Below are 20,642 nucleotides of genomic sequence, written 5' to 3'. Positions count from 1 at the left end.
AAATGTAACCACAAACATGAGTGTGAGCATTTCTTCAGGGCTATTCTGTCCATTGACCTTTTAGAAGGAGAATTCAAAAATAGCACTGAGGCATTTCCTTCATTGCCTAACCCTGTTTGGATTTTGCATGGCAACACATTTGCATGGTCTGCCCAGAGAAGAGGATAGAGAACAGGTGGGGAAGCTGCCTTTGGCTGGCTGATTGCCATTCTTCTTGCCATCACCCTAGGCTCAGGTTACACTCTACCAGACCTCCCCAATATAATGAGAGCTGGAAGGCCCTATGCTACAAATGGGTAGATGGAGAGCTGTCTGTCTGCTCTCCAAAGAGCAGACAGAGTTAATTTAAGTTTTTTTGAATCTTGAAAATTTTTGAGAAATTGCTGAGGAACTTGGGATCTGGAAAAAATACATAATCAGGTGAGAGAATACAATAGGTTCTGATTGGTGCTACCGCTACTGGGTTTATTTAAGTATGATGAATTGTTACAACAATTTGTTTATGATCAGACATTTTCATTCTCACTCACCAGGAAATACTTTCTTAATAGTTGCATTTGGTAGTTTGGTTTTGTTCAAAATGGTTTGTGAAACCCTTTGTGTATTGGTTTTGATTAAAATATTGTTTTTTAGATATTTATTAATTTGCTAAATCATTATAATATATGCAACATATTACATTAAAAAGGATAAACAATAACAAATCCTTTTTTTTCTGACATTTTTTTTTTGTTCTAGGTCTACTAGTTGCTACAATAGTCCTCTGCTGTGATTCTTATACAGCTATGGCTTCAGTATCCATAGCTGGTTGCTTGCTGACCCAAAATCAGTACTATCGAAGTAAGTCAATGTATCCCATCCATAAGATTGACATTTCTCTGGAGGCTCTGGTGGGTGAAGAATATATTGTACATAACATAATATGCCACAGTTCAAGATAGAAAACTGATATATGTCAATGGCAAGGAAGAACAATTAGCAAATTGAGTTATGATCTTTTTTAAACAATGATTAGATATTTGGTATTTTTATTTAGTTTTCCTGTTTCACTCAAACCGTTCTTGTCTATAATTCAATATTTCAACTTCTTGGGTTACAGTTTGGACACTATACCTACTGAGGTAAATCACAGCTAACCTGTGACTTTGTTGAAGGTCTTTGAAAGTTTCTCCAGCCAAAACATTCATCACTTTGTAGTCAATCTACTAATGAGGTTCTCTAAACTTATCTATGCTCATCTTAAATCATCAGTTGTTCACTAGACCCATACTCAAAGACTTGCACTTTATGCATTTTAGAAATTCAAGGTATGGAACAGGCTCAAAAATACATTTATTAACTTACATTTATAATTAATATATAAAATGTCCTACTTAAAAATGAGCTAAAGGATTATTCATAATAGAAGTATTTATGCAATTCTATAATGCAAATTTTTCTAATCATTCTTCTCTACTACACATAAGTTCATTCAAACGTATATATCAATCTGTATTGTAGTTATTGTAGTTATACTAAATTGTACTTATACTCAAGTTCACATATGAATGTGTGCGAATATATGTACATATATAGCATATATTCCTAAATGATCTTCATGCAATTAAAATGTGTGTATACACATATATGCAAACACATGTTAATTAGCTTTTAATAAGCTCCATAAAGTAGAACATTCTAGATTTATTTTTTATAGAAAAATATAGAACACTATATAGGTTTGTGTTTACAATACATGATACAATGCCTAGAACATAATAGCCACTTAATATATATTCTTATTTATTGATTTCTTTGTAGTTGTTTATAATCTAAATATGTATATATATGCAGTTTATATATTTAATACATGAATTCATAATTTATATGCATATATTTTAATTTTTATTCATATGTTGTTTATATTAATATTTTCTTTTAATATATTGTAATAAATTTATAATATGTATCTATAATTTTTAAATATATTACATACATTTTAACATATAACTAATAATTCTAATGGGATACAATAGAAAGAATACTGCTTCTGGTGTCAAAATGTCTAAGTTCACATTCTTCTTTGATATGTAACTGTGGATTAATCTCTCAGTCTCAGTTTTCTCACTCTAAAATGAGAAGAGTTAGACTAGCTATCCATTAAGGTCCTTTCTAGCTTTCGATGTATGATCCAGTACTATGGGTAACTTAGAACTCTAGGCTTACTGCTTTCTTACACAATCTTGTGTGTGTGTGAGTGTTCCTGAACACTGAATTCAAAGAATATTTTCAGAGGTGACAGTAGCTCTGTGATTTTGAATTTATCTGTTCAGGGTTCCTATTATACCAAATTCTAATCCTCTTTCCCTCTGTAATGCTGAATTATCTCTCCAACGGTTAGTTTTTGAAGTCAGTTAATCTGAAAGAAACTATAAAGAAACCAAGAAATAGCTTTAGTAAATACAAGAAGGACATTCTCTCTTATGAATGCTGAGGATACATTTAGTGACTCACTTCATATATGACAGTTTCTTAGTCTGGGCTAGAAACAGAGGATTTTCAGTCCTTTTGACCACTTCTGTATTCATAAATAGCATGCAACCAACAAACTTCTTGGGTTTGAGAATTTCACTGGTTTTATAAAATTGGAAAACATAAACAAAAACCTCTGTGAAAAACAGTCTAGAGGGGGCTGCTGAGTGGCTGCAGTGGATTGAAAGTCAGCCCTAGAGATGGGAAGTTCTGGTTTCAAATCTGGAGTCAGACACTTCCTAGCTGTGTGACCCTGGGCAAGTCACTTAACCCCCATTGCCTAGCCCTTACTGCTCTTCTGCCTTGGAACCAATACACAGTATTGATTCCAAGAGAGAAGGTAAGGGTTTTAAAAAAAGCAGTCTAGAAAGTAGCACAGCAGATAGTCTGCTGAAACCAGAATCAGGAAGAAATGAGTTAAAATGTAGCCTTATACACTTATTAGATGTTTGACCATGGTCAAATCCATTAAACTTTGTTTGCCTCAATTTCTTCAGTTCTAAAATGGTGTTACTTTGAGGATCAAATGAGATAATGAGTCAAAAGTACCTAGGATAGTGCCACACAGAGTAAGTGCTACATAAATGCTATTATTATATTCCTATTACTATTTATACAGTAATGTGATAGAACTAAAATTCTGATTGTTAGATGAGTCTGACTGCAGATATTATTTGATTACATATGAAATTGTATGGCACTTAATTTTTTAAAATATTTTATGTATACTTTCTTCATAATTTTATATAGATATATAATTATTATTACTAATAGAATTATTTCCCTCCCCCTCAGAATCCAGTGTTTCTTCAGTAAATTCCTTCTCTGGCTCTGATGCTATAAACTTCACAGACATAGAGAAAACCCACCAAGGTAATTAATCTAATTCATCAAACTCATTGCCATTGTTTCCACCACCCCATTTTGGTGTGTAATTCCTGAACTCCAGACACTAAGCATCATATACCTACTTTTCTAGGTTTACCTGAAGCAGCTGAATCAACATGGTGGTTCAAATCCTTTTTTCACTCAGATCCTGTTCTTCCAGATGCAGGAAGGAAAGATCTAGTTGCTAACAGGTAGATGTTGAGCTTTTTTTTTTTTTTAGCTTAATTTCCCAACTATCTAAAACTATATGCTATTCTCACTACCTCACAATAACTAAGTTTCTAAACAAAATATAATGAAAACTTTATTATTTTCATGTGTCCAGATAGTCATTCTGGTTATCTAAAGCTTACCTCATTTTGATGCCAGATAATATTTTATCGTCTTAACTTTTATTGCCTTTTAAAAAATTATTTAACCTTTTATTTTCTTATTTTTTTAAAAAAAATTATGTAACCTTTTATTGTCTTAACTCCAAACACAAGCAAGATTCATTGGCAGGGCCATTCTTTGGAAAAGGCCAAAAGGTGAAATTCTAATGACAACCACCACAGCACCTTAATGGACAGTTTAGAAATCTTAGCTAATTTCAGCAAAATCTAATTGCTGAATAGAAAGCATAGGATCATTGATCTAGAGATTGGTGGGGCTTTAGAAGTCATATGGTCTAGCACCCTTATTTGCAGATGTGAAAATCCAAGCTTAGAGGAGTTAAGGGGCATACCCAAGGTCACATAAGTACTAAGTGAAAGAGCTGGGATTTGATCTCAGGTCCTGTGTCACCGACTTCTTCATTCTTTACTAAAAACCATTGGCAGATGCCAATTTCTAGATTTGTACTGGATATCACATTTATTCATTTCTATAGATTTCTCCTTACTAATATGCCATATCTATTACCATAAGACCAAGCAAAGGAGCTTTATATTTATTAAAAACATTTTTAATGAACCATACATGTCAAAAATATTCACATACAAATTATTCCATTGGATAAATGACTAATGCTGTTTTTTAAAATCACTTTCTGTCTCATGAACTCTGTTGGCAAAATAGTCAAGTATTACTTCTTAGAATAATGTTTCCCCCCATATTCATCATTGAAGGAAACATTATATTTTGGAATGAAGTTTGTTAAAATACTTTTTTTCTCTCATAAAAATTCATGACTCTCTTAATTTGTGAACATCTTCTTAATTTGTGGACATTAAAAATAAGCACACTAATATTAAATCCTAAAGGATGTTGGAATTAATCATGCATTTAGGAGCACTGCTTATTCCTAATGAAATGTGAGAAATAATTAGTCACTTTGTGGTTTAGCCAGGTTAATTTAGGGCAAAACTACATTCTTTTTTCCCTCCTTAACAAATATATTTATTGACTCTGCTAAGTAATGTCTCAGCCCACCCTTTTGCCTCTCAATATAAACATTCTAAAGGCCAATTATGCCTATGCATCTTACAGCTGACAATCTTGCCTTTGGAATCTGCTAAAAATTCTTATAATATGTTCAACTAACTCTCTCTCTCTCTCTCTCTCTCTCTCTCTCTCTCTCTCTCTCTCTCTCTCTCTCTCTCTTTCAACAGCAATAATAGTTGATTCCAACAATCAAGCTGCCTCTACCTGCTATAGTATAATAACATATTCATATCCCTAATCATTAATGATATTCCAGATGGCCATGCTCCATGGTGGTGAGGCAGTAACCTATTTCAAACCTTGGTTAGGAGAGAAGATTGCAGCATTAGAAGATACAATGATAATTCACATCATATTATTCCGTGCTGAGGCTGTCTCTGCACATATCAGCAACATGAAGAATAGTGATCCTACTTGAGAAGTGTACTTTTTGAGACCTGTGCCTTTTCAAATATGCATATTATAGACGTGTATGTATTTGTATATCCATATATAATAATTCATATAAGTTGTCTTTGGATTATTTACATGATTATCTTTTAGGTTGATTTTGTTGTTATTGTAGTTATTAGATTGTATGTTAAGAAAAAGACTCCTCTCAATTTACTTCAATTTAAGACTGAAGAGTTCATCTTACAGGAACTTGAATGGCCCCTGTTTCAAGAAATAAAATCACTTTTTCGAACAATGCTCATTATACCCATCTGGAAGACCTTTAACAGTTCAGAAAGAAGGTCAGATATCAAGATAACTTTACTTAAAAACAAGTAATATTAGTACATCTTTCTGCATAGTCATATTCCAGAAAACATGGTCAGGAATAAATACAATCGTGCCTTTGTCTATTACCAAATCTGTCTAGTTGAGGCAAATTGAGGTAGTCATTTCATTTTAGCCACGGGATAGTGATATCCAAAGTGGCTATCTATCGTGACCAAATTCATAGGCTAAATCATTCATTTCTGCTTCCACAGAGTGAATGTCATTTGCCTATCACTAAGTGAGGGAGAAAATTGAGTCTATCATCCCATATGCAATGGCTGTTCCCCATGCTTTGAATGCTCTCTTTCCCAGTCTCTGCCTCATGGAATTTTTGGTTTCCTTCAAGGCTCTTCACTTAAAGGACCACCTTTTGCATGAGATCTTTCCTGGCCCGCTCGCTGCTGCTTAGTGCTTTCCCCTACAAGGTTAGCTTGTATCTGCGTTATGTGTGTGTGTTCTATATATCTATATCTATCTATCTATACATATATATATTTATGCATGTTGTTTTTTCCCCTTTAGACTGCAGACTACATTAAAGGCAGAGACTTTAGCTTTTATCTGTAATGCTAGAAGCTAGTGCAATACCTGGCATATAGTAGGTATTTAATAAACGCTTGCTGAATGACCCATTAATTTAGGTTTTTGCTGATTTTGTTTGTTTGTTTTTGCCTGAGAACTAGATAAATGAAAGAGATTTGTACTTTTGTCTTGAATCTTTTGGATAATTGCGAGGAATTTCTACTTTACCTTGCATGTGTTAGTGCATTCTTAAAGACAGAGGCCCTTCTTAGGCAATCCTAACCTCGCTTTCTTTTTGTCTAACATAAAGATTAATAGTAATTGTGCCTTATGTTGTAGGACAGTAGAAAGATTTTTCTTAGTTAATTGCTTTTGTTTTTACAATTGAAATTAATTCTTGTGAGTAGGAGTTTTAGAAAAAAATTAAATTAACCTGATGAGTTTTTTGTTTTTGTTTTTGCTATTTAGTATATATGCTTAGAGAAATGCTGTCAGAATACTTTCTGAGTTATCTGTTAATCATGTAGAAATCATGTGGAGCCCACTCTTTACCTTCATTTGCTAATTTTAAAGTTGTTTCTTAAACATTCATTTCTATGCCTTTGTATAATGTTTTCAAATTCTTGCAGAATAAAACATTTTGTAATTGTGTATGCATGATACATAATACTGTTTTTATATATTAAATTCTTCATTGTGAAATTATACAATTCTTTATAATTAAAATAATTTCCTGATCACATTTTTGTGTCTATTTTCACAAAGGTAAAAATTTAAGCATATCCAAATATGATCAATACTTTAGGAAGTTCTTGGGCTAATAGATGTAGAACTGAAAAGAATCATAGAAGCCATCAAGTTTAACTAATCTTTTATAGAGAAGGAAACTAAGGAACAGAGAGAACAAATGACTTGTACTGGGTTTTAGAGCAAATAGAATTTAAACCCAAGTCTTCCTGAATCAAAGTCCAGTACTCTATCCATTTTACCATTGTGTTTCTTAATTCTTGGGAAGAAGGGGGAGTGGGAGATATAACATTGATTGCACGTGAAAATAATGTCTTGAGTTAAGTTAGAGTGTTCATAGAGTTCATTTAATTGTGTATTCTACAACTATTTATTGTATAAACAGAACTCTCATAAGAACTTATCTGTAGCAAAGAAGCAACAGATTATGGGTATTATTTTCTGGGTTTCATTCTTGTAGATTGAATGATACACATGGGACTGGTTTTGAAAAAAAGGAATTAAAAAAAGGAATTTAGGTAGCTCTCAATTTAGTTCAACAATATAGAATATCTATTGTGCATAGTGGAGAGAATATGAAAGTCATCCTGCCTATCTTTTTGAATTGGTGCCAGAACTTGGAAAGACACCCAAGTTTCCAGATCTTCCTAATTGGAAAAAAAGTTTGGCAGCTACCAGAATATAGGGGAAGGGGCAGCTAGGTGGCTCAGTGTATAAAGAATCCTGGGTTCAAATCTGTCCTCAGACACTTCCTAGTGTTGTGATCCTGGGCAAGACATTTAACCCCAATTGCCTACCCCTTACCCAGCTTCTGCCTCAGAACCAACACTCCGTTTTGCTTCTGAGACAGAAGGTAAGGGTTTTAGAAAAAAAAAAAAAAGGAATATAGGAGGAGCTGGCTCATGAACATGCCCCAGATGTCCAGATTGCTTCTGCAAAAATATCCCTGAGAGATTTTCTTTTTTGGGTGAGAATTGAGTCTTTTGCCTAGATAAGATGAGATCTTATTTTTCCCTTTAAAGAGTTCATTCATTCATTTGTATTTTCTAGAATATTCTAATCTGTATGAATTAATTAATTTCTATTTCCTGTTGAATTAGATAAATGAGTCTACTCACTTTCTGCCATTTGAGATGAGTTTTGATATAACAAGTTTTTGGTAGAAAGGAGTTATGCTAGAGAGTAAAGGCTAAAGGCCAGCAATTTGAGAATGTTTCTGAACTCTAAAAATCCTACTCCTAGACCAAAGATACTGGAAAGGAGGGGCAAGAAATGTATAATTCTAGTTGAACATATAGAAGATATCTTAGATATAGAAGAAAGAAAGATCAAGTGTCCATCTTAATTCTCTTACTCCCAGCAAGGTACAAGTTTCTCCTTTGGAGAGATAGGGCTAGATTCTAGAGGTATTTCTCTAGTTATACATCTTGCAAACTACCTTCAACAAAAGAATGTGAAATTAGATATCTTACACAGCCACATATCTCTCTTAAATTTCTTAGAATACTTGTAACATGTAAAGAAAAAAGACAACCCAGTGTTTGAAGTTTTATTACCATTCAAAGAAAGATGTAATTAACTAGTAATAAGTTATGTTTGTCTGATGTTAAATACCCTAAAGATCAAATAAGAGTTATTAGATTTGAGTTCAAATTTCTCATTTGCCCATTTCACATAGCAAGTGATATGGAACTATTTATTTTTAAAATGATGCTAATCCTTCTTCTCTTTCTTGGCAGTGATCCTCTTCTTCCATCATTTCATTTCCCAACTCGCTCAGAGGCAACGACTTTATACAGAACAATGACAAAATTTGAGTTTTTTCTTCATCCTCATTGTCACATGTTATGGTTTAATTTGGGAAACTCCAGTCTAAAAACCTCCTTCAGAGCTTCCTGGACTCCAGTCATTGAAGGTCTTGTGTAGATACAGTAATGTAGCAGGTTAGAAAATCATTAAATATACCTTTTTTTTTCTGGAGAAAATTTTAATTGTGAGAAGAGCAATCTCTACTTGTTAATAACCATAATACCAGGTAACCCTCCAGTAGGTAATTCATTCCAATCCTTCAGAGAAATATTTCTCAATCTGAAGATCAGACCAGCATAGCGGAGTGAGCAAAAGAGCATCAAGGGAGTCCCTGTCCTATCACAATTCTTTGCTGATTATCTCCACAGGCCAGAGCTGCTTTCCACCTCAACCCCAGCTCCTAAAGAGAATTCAAAGATTGGTGTTCCTAACTAGAACCTCCATATCATGAGAAGTTACAGCCTCATTCAGCTCATTTCCCTGTGGCTCAAATACAGGCCTGCCCCATCTCTCTACCAGGTCCCTGACCTCCTGATTATTATGAGAACTGCTTGAATTCATCTTTAAATAATTAGCACAGTATATTCCATCACATCAAATTATTTCCAATCTAGGACTTTTGAATTGTCAAATTCAATTTTCCAGCCCTAATTGTCTCCTCCTTTATTCATATCCTTTTCAATCTGACCTCCTCTGACACAACATTCACTCACAATCTTCTCACTCCTTCCACTGTGATCTCTAATCTATGTAACTTTAAAAAATGAACTGCATTTCTGGCAACCACTTAAAAGATAAATATAGGCAATCCTCTATTATCTTGAACTATTAATTTTGTTAGATTTGTTTTAATAAAGTTATTGGGGGAGAGAAAGGAAATAAGCATCTATCTAGCACTTAATTATGTGCTAGGCATTGTCTTGAGTGCTTTATAAATCTAATCTCATTTGATTTACACAACAACCCTGATAGGTTGATGTTATAGCCATTTCATAGTAGAGGAAACAGGGGCAACCAGAGGTTAAGAGACTTTTCCAGGACCCTACAGTAATAATTGTCTGAAGCTGAATTTGAAATGGAGTCTTCCTGACTCCAGCCAGAGCTCTATCCACTGTGCTATTGACTGCCTATAAACAATTATTTATAAACTCCTAGTTTGCTATAAGTATAATTCCAGTTAGCCTCATATCATTTTGCTGGCCACATATGCAAACATTTGTGCTCCCTATCCATTTCATCAAAGTAATAGGATTCTATTTTTTAGTCCTCAAAGAATTTCAATGATATAGATTTTAAGAAGAGTATTTTATATTCTAGATCTAATTGAGCTCTCAGTCATACATCCTGAATCATTGTTCATGGTAGAGGAATTGAAATAATCCTTTCCCTTCACTGATACTTCTAAACTCTCTCTCTATCGCAACTACTAAGTAACGAACCTTTAAGGTTCATTCAATCCACATTTTTCACCCAATTATGACACTAGTAGTGTATATATATTATCTTCCAACACACTCTTCTTCCTACCTCAATGACTGTGGTGTCTATTTAATAGTCTTTTTTTCATTTCTAACTTCTCTGCTTAGACTAGGAAATTTATACTTACATATTACTGCTTTCTCAATCCTCGGCTTCTCAGTTCCATGACATATTTATTTCATATGGCCCACTCCTCCATCTTATCTCAGCTATTCACACAGAGATGGTCATTCACTTGATCTTTCCATTTTTCATGCTAGTGTTCCACATCAACATTAAGGAACTCTAAAATTCCTTTATCTGATCACAATCTTTTGTCATTTTATCTTTCTCTTTGTCTTACACTCCTAACCTTATTCTTCATCTTCACCATGTCCTGCAATTCCTTCACTCCTAATTTCTTTCTCAAACCATCAGCCTTTCATTGAATATCCCCTTTTCCCTTTACCATTCTGATCTCTTGAAGAACTTGAATTCCCTTTGTGCCCTTGTCCTATTGCTGATCTTGTTTTGACAAGGCCCAGTCTTGAATTACTCCCATGTTCCACTATCTTCTCTCCTTTTCACTTTCTAACAAAATAAAGTAGAAAAAATCATGAAACCTTACTAATTTGGGTCCACTATAGATTTATAGTAAATGATTTTAACTATGTCATCACTTTGGTAAGAGAATTCTTTAATATCTTCCTAATCAATTCTCTATCCCACTCACTACAGTAGCTTTGCCAAATCTTTCCATCATTCCTTGAATTTTGCATGGCTCCCCCTTTTCACACTACTGACTTTTGAGAACTAGGCTTAATATTACATGGGAAAAATTGAATCCATTTGATAAGAGCTTCCCTTTATCCCTTCCTCCTCTTCTGACATCAGTCAAATGACTCCTCCACCTATCTTCTCTGATGTCACTCTCTAATGGGAAGAGATGGCCCTTTCTTTCCCAGGTTTCTTTCCCATGTTTCCCAGGTTAACCCCTCTCCATGACCAAGAAATCCTATTCCATATTTTTTCTTGGAATGATTTCCCTGTTTTTACTCTCAGTAATATTAATTACCCTGTATACTGATTGCTTTCCTATATATATATATATATATATATTCATGTCTCTTCCTGCTCTCCAAAAAAAAACTCACTTGATTCTTCCATCCTCATTATCCATCATGCAATATATTTCCTTCCTTTTGTAATTTTCTACAATACATGTCTACATTTATTTTCCTATCACTCTTTTCTCAATTTTATACAGTCTGGCTGCTGACCTCTTCATTTAACTGAAACTTCTTTCTCCAAAGTTACCAATGATTTTCTAGTTCCCAAATATATTTTTTAATTCATCCTCATCCTTCGCAACATCTCTGTTGAGCCTTTGGCATTGTTGATCATTGTCTTTTTGATATATCCTTCTATTTAGGTTTGCATAATAGTGCTTTCTTTTGGTTTTTCTCCTACTTATCTGTACCTGCTTCTGTATTGCTTTATCTCCATCAATGTCATGTCTGCTTATTGGCTTTTCCTTTGTAACTATCCTAGGCCTTCTTCTCTTTCTATATTCTTCCATTTACTGAGTTCATCACCTCTCATGATTCAATGGTCATCTCTTTGCAGATGTTTCTCAGGTCTAATGTTCCCCTCTAACTTTTCACCGGACCTCCAGTTTCACATGCCCAACTGTGCATTAAGCATCTCTACCTGGATGTGCTGTAAATATCTTAAATTTAACATCTCTAAAATGAAACTAATTATCTTTCCTCCCAAACTCTTCCTGTTTTGTAACTTCTTTTGAACTGTTGAAGGCATCATCATCTTTACAAATCACCTAGACTTACAACCTAGATGTCATCTTCAAGGTCTCACTTTCTCTCATCCCTCATATCTAATCTTCTGCTAAATTGTGTCTACCTTAGTTACACATCTCTTGTATGTGACCTTTTCTCTTCTCTGACAGTGTCATTTCTATGATCTTAACCCACCTCACCTCATCCTTGGATTATATAATAGTCACCTTACCTTTAATCCACTCTCTACTCTACTCTTAAAGTGATTTTCCTAAAGGGCAGGTCTGACAGTATCTTACTCTCCCCACTTCCCACCCTGATTCTATAAACTCTAGGGATTCTCTATACCTCCCAGCATCAAATATAAAAAACTTCTATTAATCTTTTAATGCACTCTCTAACCTGTCAGCAAAGTACCTTGCCAATGTTCTTACACTTTACTCCTTTTTATATACTCTACAATCTAGTGACACATCTCTCTGCTATTTCCTGCACCAAAAGTTTTATCTTCCATCTCCAAGCATTTTCAATCACAATCACCATAGCTGAAATGGTCATTCTCTCTCTTTGTCTCTGCTTTGTTGCCTTTATGACTTTCCTCAAACATTATCTAAAATTCCAATTACTGAAAGAGGCTTTTCCCAGTCCCTCTTATTTATTTAATTATTTATTTAATTAATTAAAATATATTTTTTCCAGTCCCTCTTAATGATAATGTCTTCACTCTGAAATAATTTCCCACTTATTTGTTCTTTTTTGTTTGTCCATAGTTGCTTATACATAGTTACCTTACTTACAAGATTGTGAACTCCTCAACTGTTTCTGCTTTTCTTTCTGTATCTTCACTGCTCAAAAAACAATGACTAACATATATTAGGCACTTAATAAATGTTTACTGACTTGTTGGCTTGACTTTTATAGACAATGAAACTTCAGAGGAACAAGCAACTATTTGGTGCTAGAAATGTGAAATCTTAGGTGTTCATGAATGAAGTAAATTGATGCCCTGGACCATGTTATCAGCTTCACATTCTCCAGTTTTATTCTCTTGCTTGGAATAAATTTAGAGATAATCATGGAAGATTAAGCAGCTATTTTTGTTTAAGGAAGACTGGTTGGTTCTGGAAATGATATTCTTAGTATCTAACAGCAAATGGAGATGGCTATGAAAGAAAGTGATTCATTTCTAATTTTGAGAGGGAGAAAAAGAGGAATTATGAGAGGGATCCTGGTATAACGCATTGATGTCAAACAAATCCAAAATGGGGCCATTAGCCAATACTCAAAGATCCCTAAAGGTCACATATTGACTTAGAAAACCACATATATTAATATTATCTGTGTTTACTCTATATTCATTTTGTTAAACATTTCCCAATTACATTTTGACGTTGTTTAGCCCCACTAGGGAATATTGTCAGAAGAAATTTGTCTCATAGGCCATGTGTCTGACACTCTGAGAGCGTGGGGGGAGACAGTTGCCCTTAGAGCAAGGAGACCTCAGTTTTATTCCTGCTTCTGATATACATTGGTTATGTGATCCTAGACAAGTAGCTTTTCAATATCAAAGGTCATTCAGTATGGATATCAGTTGCAGGCAAGGCACCAATATGCATTGATAGAAAGAGTTTGATCTTTCTAAAGTTCCCTATTTCACTGATGTCACAGATCTAGTCTCTATCCCTAAAGGGGCAGTAGAGGACTTGGATATAGTTGTATAGGAACACAGTGGGTAGCAGGGTACATGTACTTGAGAACTACTATTCTTCAGAAGGTGAATTTATTTTGAGTGAAATTTTTTATATTTTATTTTCTCCCATTTATAATTTTAACATTCATTTTTTTGTTTGAGTTCCAAATTCCCCCTTTTATCCCCTACTCTGTCCTTCAGAAAGCAAGAAATTTCATGTAGACTATATATTTGCAGTCACATAAAACACATTTCCAAAAATAAATAGAAAAAAGCAAAGTAAGTTTTAAAAAAGTATGCTTCTATCTACATTCAGACTCCATCATTTCTTTCTCTGCAGGATAGCATTTTTCATGATAATCTTTTAGAATTTTCTTAGATCATTGTATTGCTGAGAATAGTTGTCATTCACAGTTTATCATTCTTATCATATTGCTATTAGTTTATGAAATGTTCTCCCGGTTCTGTTCATATCACTTTGCATCAGTTCATATAAGTCTTCCCAGGTTTTTCTGAAAGCATCCTGCTCATCTTTTTCTAAATTTAATTTTTCCCCTGAATATTTTCATACTTATACAACTTCCTACCCTCTCAATAATGCTCTTAGGGCCCGATCATAGTAATGGGATCCTTAGGTCATTTAGCATGGACAGTTCAATATCTATTCCTGTGTATTTCTATCTTGTTTTCTAAAAAAATTATAGCTTCCCTAGTAATGTAATATTAGACATGTTTCTCCAAGTTTCTATTAGCATTTAATTTGGTAAATTTAGCCTGTCTGTTCCCCAATTAAGATGTTTTACCAAAATATTTTTAGATAAATTGGTTTTAAGGTACCAGGCACATTCTGTTGCCAAGATCATACTTTTTCTAAAATCAAATCTTTCCAGCTTGGTCTTATCCAGTACCATGACCTCTCAAGAATGCAGGATTACCTCCAAAGTTGGATGAATGTTAATGTAAGATTTTGCAGAATGTTTATGCTTCCCATATCACTGTTGCCCCATCAGAAACTATTTCTTATGTGTATTTTTGGTTAGATTTATGTAGTTCTGAGGGGGAAGAATTCAATTTCCCCAGTTTTATTATTTTGTTATCTATTTTTATGTGTATCTCATTTAGTTTTTCCTTTAAAGATCTAGTTGCCATAACATACAAGTCCAAAACTGAGAATACTTCATTATATCTAGTTATCTTCTCTGCCCGCAATATAATATATTATATGTTGTTCATTCTTTCCATTTATATCCATTTTTAGCTCCATCTTTTTCAGAGATCATGACTGCTACCTCTGCCTTCTCTGGATCACTGAGGCATAGTATATTCTGCCCTAGCCCCTCACTTCTCTCCTACAGATCTTATTTTCAATGTGTTTCTTGTAAACAATACATTATCAGTTACTGGTTTTGATCCTTTCTACTATCCATTTTCTTCCCACTGTTTAATTCATCACCTTTACACTCAATGTCATAGTTATTGTGCATTTACATCTAACTTGTTCCTCTTCACTGTCCCCCTCTTCCTTGCTTTCTGCTCCTCAGATGTCTAGTTTCCTTTGATCAGTACCTCTCCAATTCACACAACATCCCCAAAATGCTCCCTTATCCTCTCCACTTGCCCTCCTTTTTCCTAATTGACCCACATTTCCAAAGGTTCTTATCCCTTCTGACATCTTTTGATTCTTATTCTACCCATCTATCTATTCCTAAAAATCACTTCCTTATCCTTCACCTGTGCCCTCCTACTTCTTGATTCCCCTATTTCCTCACTTTGCTCCCTATCTCTTGATATGTAAACTTCTTGATAGGTAAATCCATCTAGGTATCCCTTCCTTCCCTCCCTTTTCTAATCCCCTTGTCCTATTTTCTCTTAGCTCTCCTTTCCTTTACTTATTCCCTCAATTCCTCAAGGGGACTCCTAATCTTTTCCCTTATCCAATTTCTCTTTCTTCCTGTTTCTCTGAATTTTAAGAAAACTTTTACTCTTCTAATTGTATATGGCATTCTCTCTTTATCCCAGGGCTGATGATAGCTGGGTTCTAGTAGTACCAGTCCTTCACTCCCTCATCCCCTTTTTTGTGGCAGTTCCTTCACTTTTCCCTCCTTCATATAAGATAGCTATTCCACCTTGCCTCCTCTTAGCCTATCTCACTAGCTGTTTGGTTCATTCCCTTAATCTTGAGTCTTCCATCCATACATGGCCCTTCAAAATATCTAGGCAATGATACCATCCTCAGGGGCCTTAAATGACACTTTCCTTTACCAGAATCAAACAATTTGACCTTTGGGGTTGCTTATGATTAGTCTGTCATTACCTTCATATGTTTCTTATGTATCACATTTTCTGCTAAGTTCTGGATTTTTCTCCAGGAATTGTTGAAACTACTTTAGTTCACTAAATTTGCATTTCCCCCCTTTTATAATCATGCTTATCTTTGCTAGAAATATTATTCTTTGTTGTAAGGCCAATTCTTTTATTCTTCAAAATGTTGTGTTCCATGTCCTGTATTCTTTAGATATTGTGGCTGCTAACTCTTGTGTTTTTCTGACTAAAGCTCTACAGTAGTTGTTGCCTTTTTCTTGTTGCTTTTAGTATTTTATTCTTAACCTGGGGGCTAGAGAACTTAGCAATGATGTTTCTGTGCATTTTCATCTTTGGATCTCTTTGGGGTGGCAATTGGTGGGTTTTTTCAATTTCTATTTTATCCCCCAATTCTAAAATGTCTGGGCAGTTTTCCTTGATAATTTCTTAGAACATGGCATCTACTCTTTTTTTGATCATAACTTTCTGGTAGTCCAACTATTTTTATATAATCTCTCCTTGATCTATTTTTTAGTTGTTTTTTTTTTGTAATGAAATGTTTTATATTTTCTTCTATTTTTTCATTCTTTTGATTTTGTCCTGTTGTTTCTTATTTTGGGAAATTGTTAGCTTCCCCTTTCCAATTATAATTCTTAATACATTATTTTATGCTGTAAGTTTCTGGAATTTTCTTTTCATTTGGGTGACCTTTCTTTTATAATTTTCTTGATTTTCTTGCATTTCTCTTATTTTGGCCCCCTAATTTTTCCTCAGCTTCTGTCATTTTGTTTTTGAAGACTTTTTAAAACTCTCTCAAAAGCTCTTTGTTCAGCTTGTAGCCATTTATTGTATTTCTTTGTTGTTTTTTAAGAAGGTGTTTTTATTTGACTGTTCTCTGACTTTGAGCTAATATCTTTTCTGTCCACATAACAGGTATCAATAGTTGGGTTCTTTCTCCTTTGCATGCTTATTTTTATTTACTTAATTTAGCAGCCAGGGCAATAGGCTTGATTATTGCCTTTTTTTGTTTCTATCTGGGGTCCCAGGGTTACTTTTGTATTGATGTATTTATCTCACTTTTCAGGATTTTTTATGAATTTGTTTTTTCTGAGTTCTATTTAGTTATTGCTGTTTTTATGGGCCAGAGTTGAATGTACTCTCATGCCTCCACTCAAGTCCCATTCCATGCATGACCTCAGGTACTCCAACAGGAGCCCTTGGGGAATTCCCCCACTGCAACTGTAAGCAGCTAGTCTGCTCTCCCACTGACCCCCTGACCCCTTCAGCAACCTGGGACTCCACTCTTTTGGGAATGACCACAGCTGACAGAGCTTCAGTCCCTCAGCAAACATACTCTCTGTTGTATGTTCCTTCCTCATTCCTCCTTTCCTATTGCCTCAGCTATGGACTCATCATTTCTTATATAACAATACTCTTTTATCAAAATCATATAGCACAGCTTGTTCAGCCATTGCTCAACTGATAGCCATCTCTTCAATTTCCATTTCTTTGACACCACAGAAAGAGCTGCTATAAATATTTTTGCACATATAGATGATTTTCCTTTTTAAAAAATCTTTTTGGGAGTGAGAGGTGAGAGTGATATTGCTTGGTTAAAGGGTTTTATAAGAAGACCGTACTTGTCTGTGTGATTCTTATTTTTTTAAAAAAAAGTTTCACCAACCATCTTAATGTCTTTCATTTGCCAAATATATGCTTCTTTTACACGTGTTCTGAGTCTTATAAAAACTTTTAGCATTTGCAATTGTTTGTTGTCCCAGATAATATCCAAGGACTCCTATTCATGCAGATTTTTTTTGAAAACTGTAATGTAGAATTTATAATGTATGTAGGTTTAGACTATACCTTGATCACATGGGGGGAAATCTTATCTTACAGGCAAGTGTGTAAATCAGTAGTCATCAAAATAAGAGTCAGACAAATCTGTTAATTGCTTTACATGTGGAATTTAGTTTTAATAACTTCTAACAATACCTTACTAAGACCGCACTGAAATAGACATATCTAGGAAAATATAGTGTGCACATTTTCATAATTGTCCTATTGATGACATCTTTTCAAAGAACTTAAGAGATAACTTATCTATAGTTTGGCAGTCTATTTAGTGCAGGTTTTCTTGATAGTTTTCTTGATAATAGACTGAAAATACTGTTATGTTGTGGATTAGGGTAGTCTGTCATTTTGTAAAAGTAATAAAGGAAGGTATCATTGCTGAAATTTTAAAATATGAATTCTAAGGGAATATACAGTACTTCAAACAAACAAACTAAGAGATCCTTTGGTTGCAGTTAGAAAAATGTAAGAGTACTATCTTGTTATGTAAGAGTAGTATCTTGATCATTGAGGTGAGTGACATCTGTCAAATTAATTACTGGCCACCCAAGACCTATGCCAGCTCCCCACAAGGTTGACAGTATAAAAGAAATCCTGAATAGAAATAAGACAATTTGAGAATTATTTCCTTTATTTAAAAATTAAATACTCATTGATTCAGCAAACTTTTTTTTTGAAATTCCATTATTTGGTTTCGTCTCAAAAGAATGCAGTGTATCGTTCTTATTTCACATTGTCTGATTTAAGTAGAAAAGGAAAGAGAGATGAACCCTATGAATAAGCAGAAAATCCAGTCTTTTTCCTCTCTCTTTCAGTCTGAATTGATTTTTCTTGGCCATTTACTTCTTGCCACTGTTCCTGCTTAATATTCTTGATGGAGAGTTGATCATTTTCTTTCTATTGTGCAGAAAGCTTCCGTTGTATGTTCATCACATTTGCTGTTCATTTCCCCCCCTGAGGTTGAAAGTAAATTTAAGAAAGATTGGTCATGAATGTCAATTCTCAAAGGCTGCTAATTCTGAGCTCCCCAGGAGGAAAAGCCTTACACTGAGAACAAAATAGATTGTATTAAATGTAGAGAGTTAGGAGTGGCACAAAAACTGCAGGCTGTGGCAATTCAGCAAGGGTGAGACTTTTAAACTAATAGTGTTATGTATCTAAAAGGTGAATTCATTGTATATGTATCTTTATCACATATAAGTGCAGGATCTGCAAACGTGGTTTCTTTGCTAGGCCAATGATTCTGTGGAAGATTCTAAGAAATCTTGAATGCCATTCCTTTTTTTTTTCCCTTCAGAAATTCTCAGGACTTATAGAGAAAAAGTAGCAATTGGCAGATGTAGAATTTACTGAAATAAGGTACTTTAACCCACTTTATTGTATTTTAGAGAGCAATTTGAGTTGAAGCTGATAGGCTACTTATTTTAATAACTAAACTTCTGCACAGTGTAAAGGTGCTCTATCTTCAGTTATCTTATTTTTAAATAGCAATAATAATCTCCCTCTTGGAATGACCTCCTTATATCCAATGTGATAAAAAGGGTAATTGAATTGACAGATAGAGAATGAGGAGTAGGTACAGATAAATAGATTTGACTAATAGAAATACATCAGCTGGTGGTGTAATGGATAGAGCTTTGGGTATAAAGTCAGTAAGACTTGAGACATGTCAAAACTCTTTAAACTTCCTCAACCACCTGTTTGGATGGATTCATGCTTATAGCAGATCAAATTAACATTTATTGCCAGAACATCAAAGAATTTATTGCACAGAACTTGAGCAAACTCTTCATGGCTCAGTTTCTCCAAGAATAAAACAACTAGAAAGAGGAAACCCATGACAGCCTGTAAGATAAGTTCCTTCCTGATAAGGTGCTGATACATACTGTGAGATCACCTATGGATAGCTCTCTCATGAAATAAAATGTTCTTAGACATTCACTAGCTCTGTGGTTCTAGTAGTTTCCTCAGCTGGAAAATGGAGATAGTAATGTCACCTACCTTTCAAGGTGCTGAATGGATCAAAAGAGTTAATATTTGTAAAACAGTATTCAGTATTAAACATTGACACATAGTAGCTGCTAAATAAATGATTCTTTTCTCTCCTACTAAATTATTCCCCTATAGCATTGATGGTGAACTTATGGCACAGGTGTCAAAGATGGCACACAGAGTACTCTCTGTGGACACTCAGCCACCCTTCCTCCCCACCCTTATCTCCAAAGTTTGTTACTAGAAAGGCAGAGGGAATTGGGCAGAGATGCTCCCCCCCCCCCAATCATGTCTGATGACATTCACAGTCCCTCTGCTCAGCAGCCCAATCGGAATGTACAGGAGGTAAGGTGGATGGCTCACAGGCAGCAGAGCTTGGAGGGAGCTGAGCTCCCAGGCCACTCCCTACCTCCTCTCTACACTAGCTGAGGACATTCCTTACTTCACCCACTTTTTGAAAACAATCCAGCAGCCCAATGGGGGAGCACTTTCTCCCTCACCTGTGTAGGGTAAGGGGGGGTAGGGCATACCCAGCATATGGAATGGAGGGGCATGGCATGTGGGGGGCAAGCATGGCACACCATCTCTAAAAGGTTTGCTATCACTGTCCCATAGCAAAGATTTAGGCTGTACTTAGATCACAACTTCATTTTTTTAATGATCAAATATAGAATAGTGGCTCTTAGAATTACAAAAACTAAACAAGTTGTGTCATATAATTGTGATGGAATACTACTACACCTTAAGAAATGACCAATAGGTAAAATTTTGACAAAAATAAGGAAAGACCTACATGAAATTATGAAGACTAAAACAAGAAAAACCAAGAGAATATTATATATAGCAACAGAAATATTGTTTGAAAAATGAGTTGTGATGAATAAATAAGA

General features: G+C 34.6%; 1 protein-coding gene across 4 annotated transcripts; it reads left to right on the top strand.

Annotated features, from left to right (window-relative positions):
• Positions 1–308: 308 nt before the first annotated feature.
• Positions 309–8,837, top strand: PPDPFL (pancreatic progenitor cell differentiation and proliferation factor like). Of its 4 annotated transcripts, none has more exons than XR_006505720.1 (6): positions 309–420; positions 739–840; positions 3,307–3,384; positions 3,491–3,590; positions 4,989–5,291; positions 8,592–8,837. XR_006505720.1 is itself a non-coding variant. In XM_044666335.1 (5 exons), exons 2-5 carry the CDS (start codon positions 786–788, stop codon positions 4,999–5,001), a joined length of 246 nt encoding a protein of 81 aa, XP_044522270.1. In that variant the 5' UTR covers positions 309–420; positions 739–785; the 3' UTR covers positions 5,002–6,847. The 4 variants fall into 4 exon arrangements, 1 of the variants encoding a protein (XP_044522270.1); XR_006505719.1 differs by having other exon boundaries at positions 4,989–5,555; XR_006505717.1 differs by having other exon boundaries at positions 4,989–6,008.
• Positions 8,838–20,642: the final 11,805 nt, after the last annotated feature.

This window comes from Gracilinanus agilis, chromosome 1, assembly GCF_016433145.1.
Source record: "Gracilinanus agilis isolate LMUSP501 chromosome 1, AgileGrace, whole genome shotgun sequence".
Taxonomy (NCBI): Eukaryota; Metazoa; Chordata; class Mammalia; order Didelphimorphia; family Didelphidae; genus Gracilinanus; species Gracilinanus agilis.
This window is presented reverse-complemented; position numbering and strand designations above follow the sequence as displayed.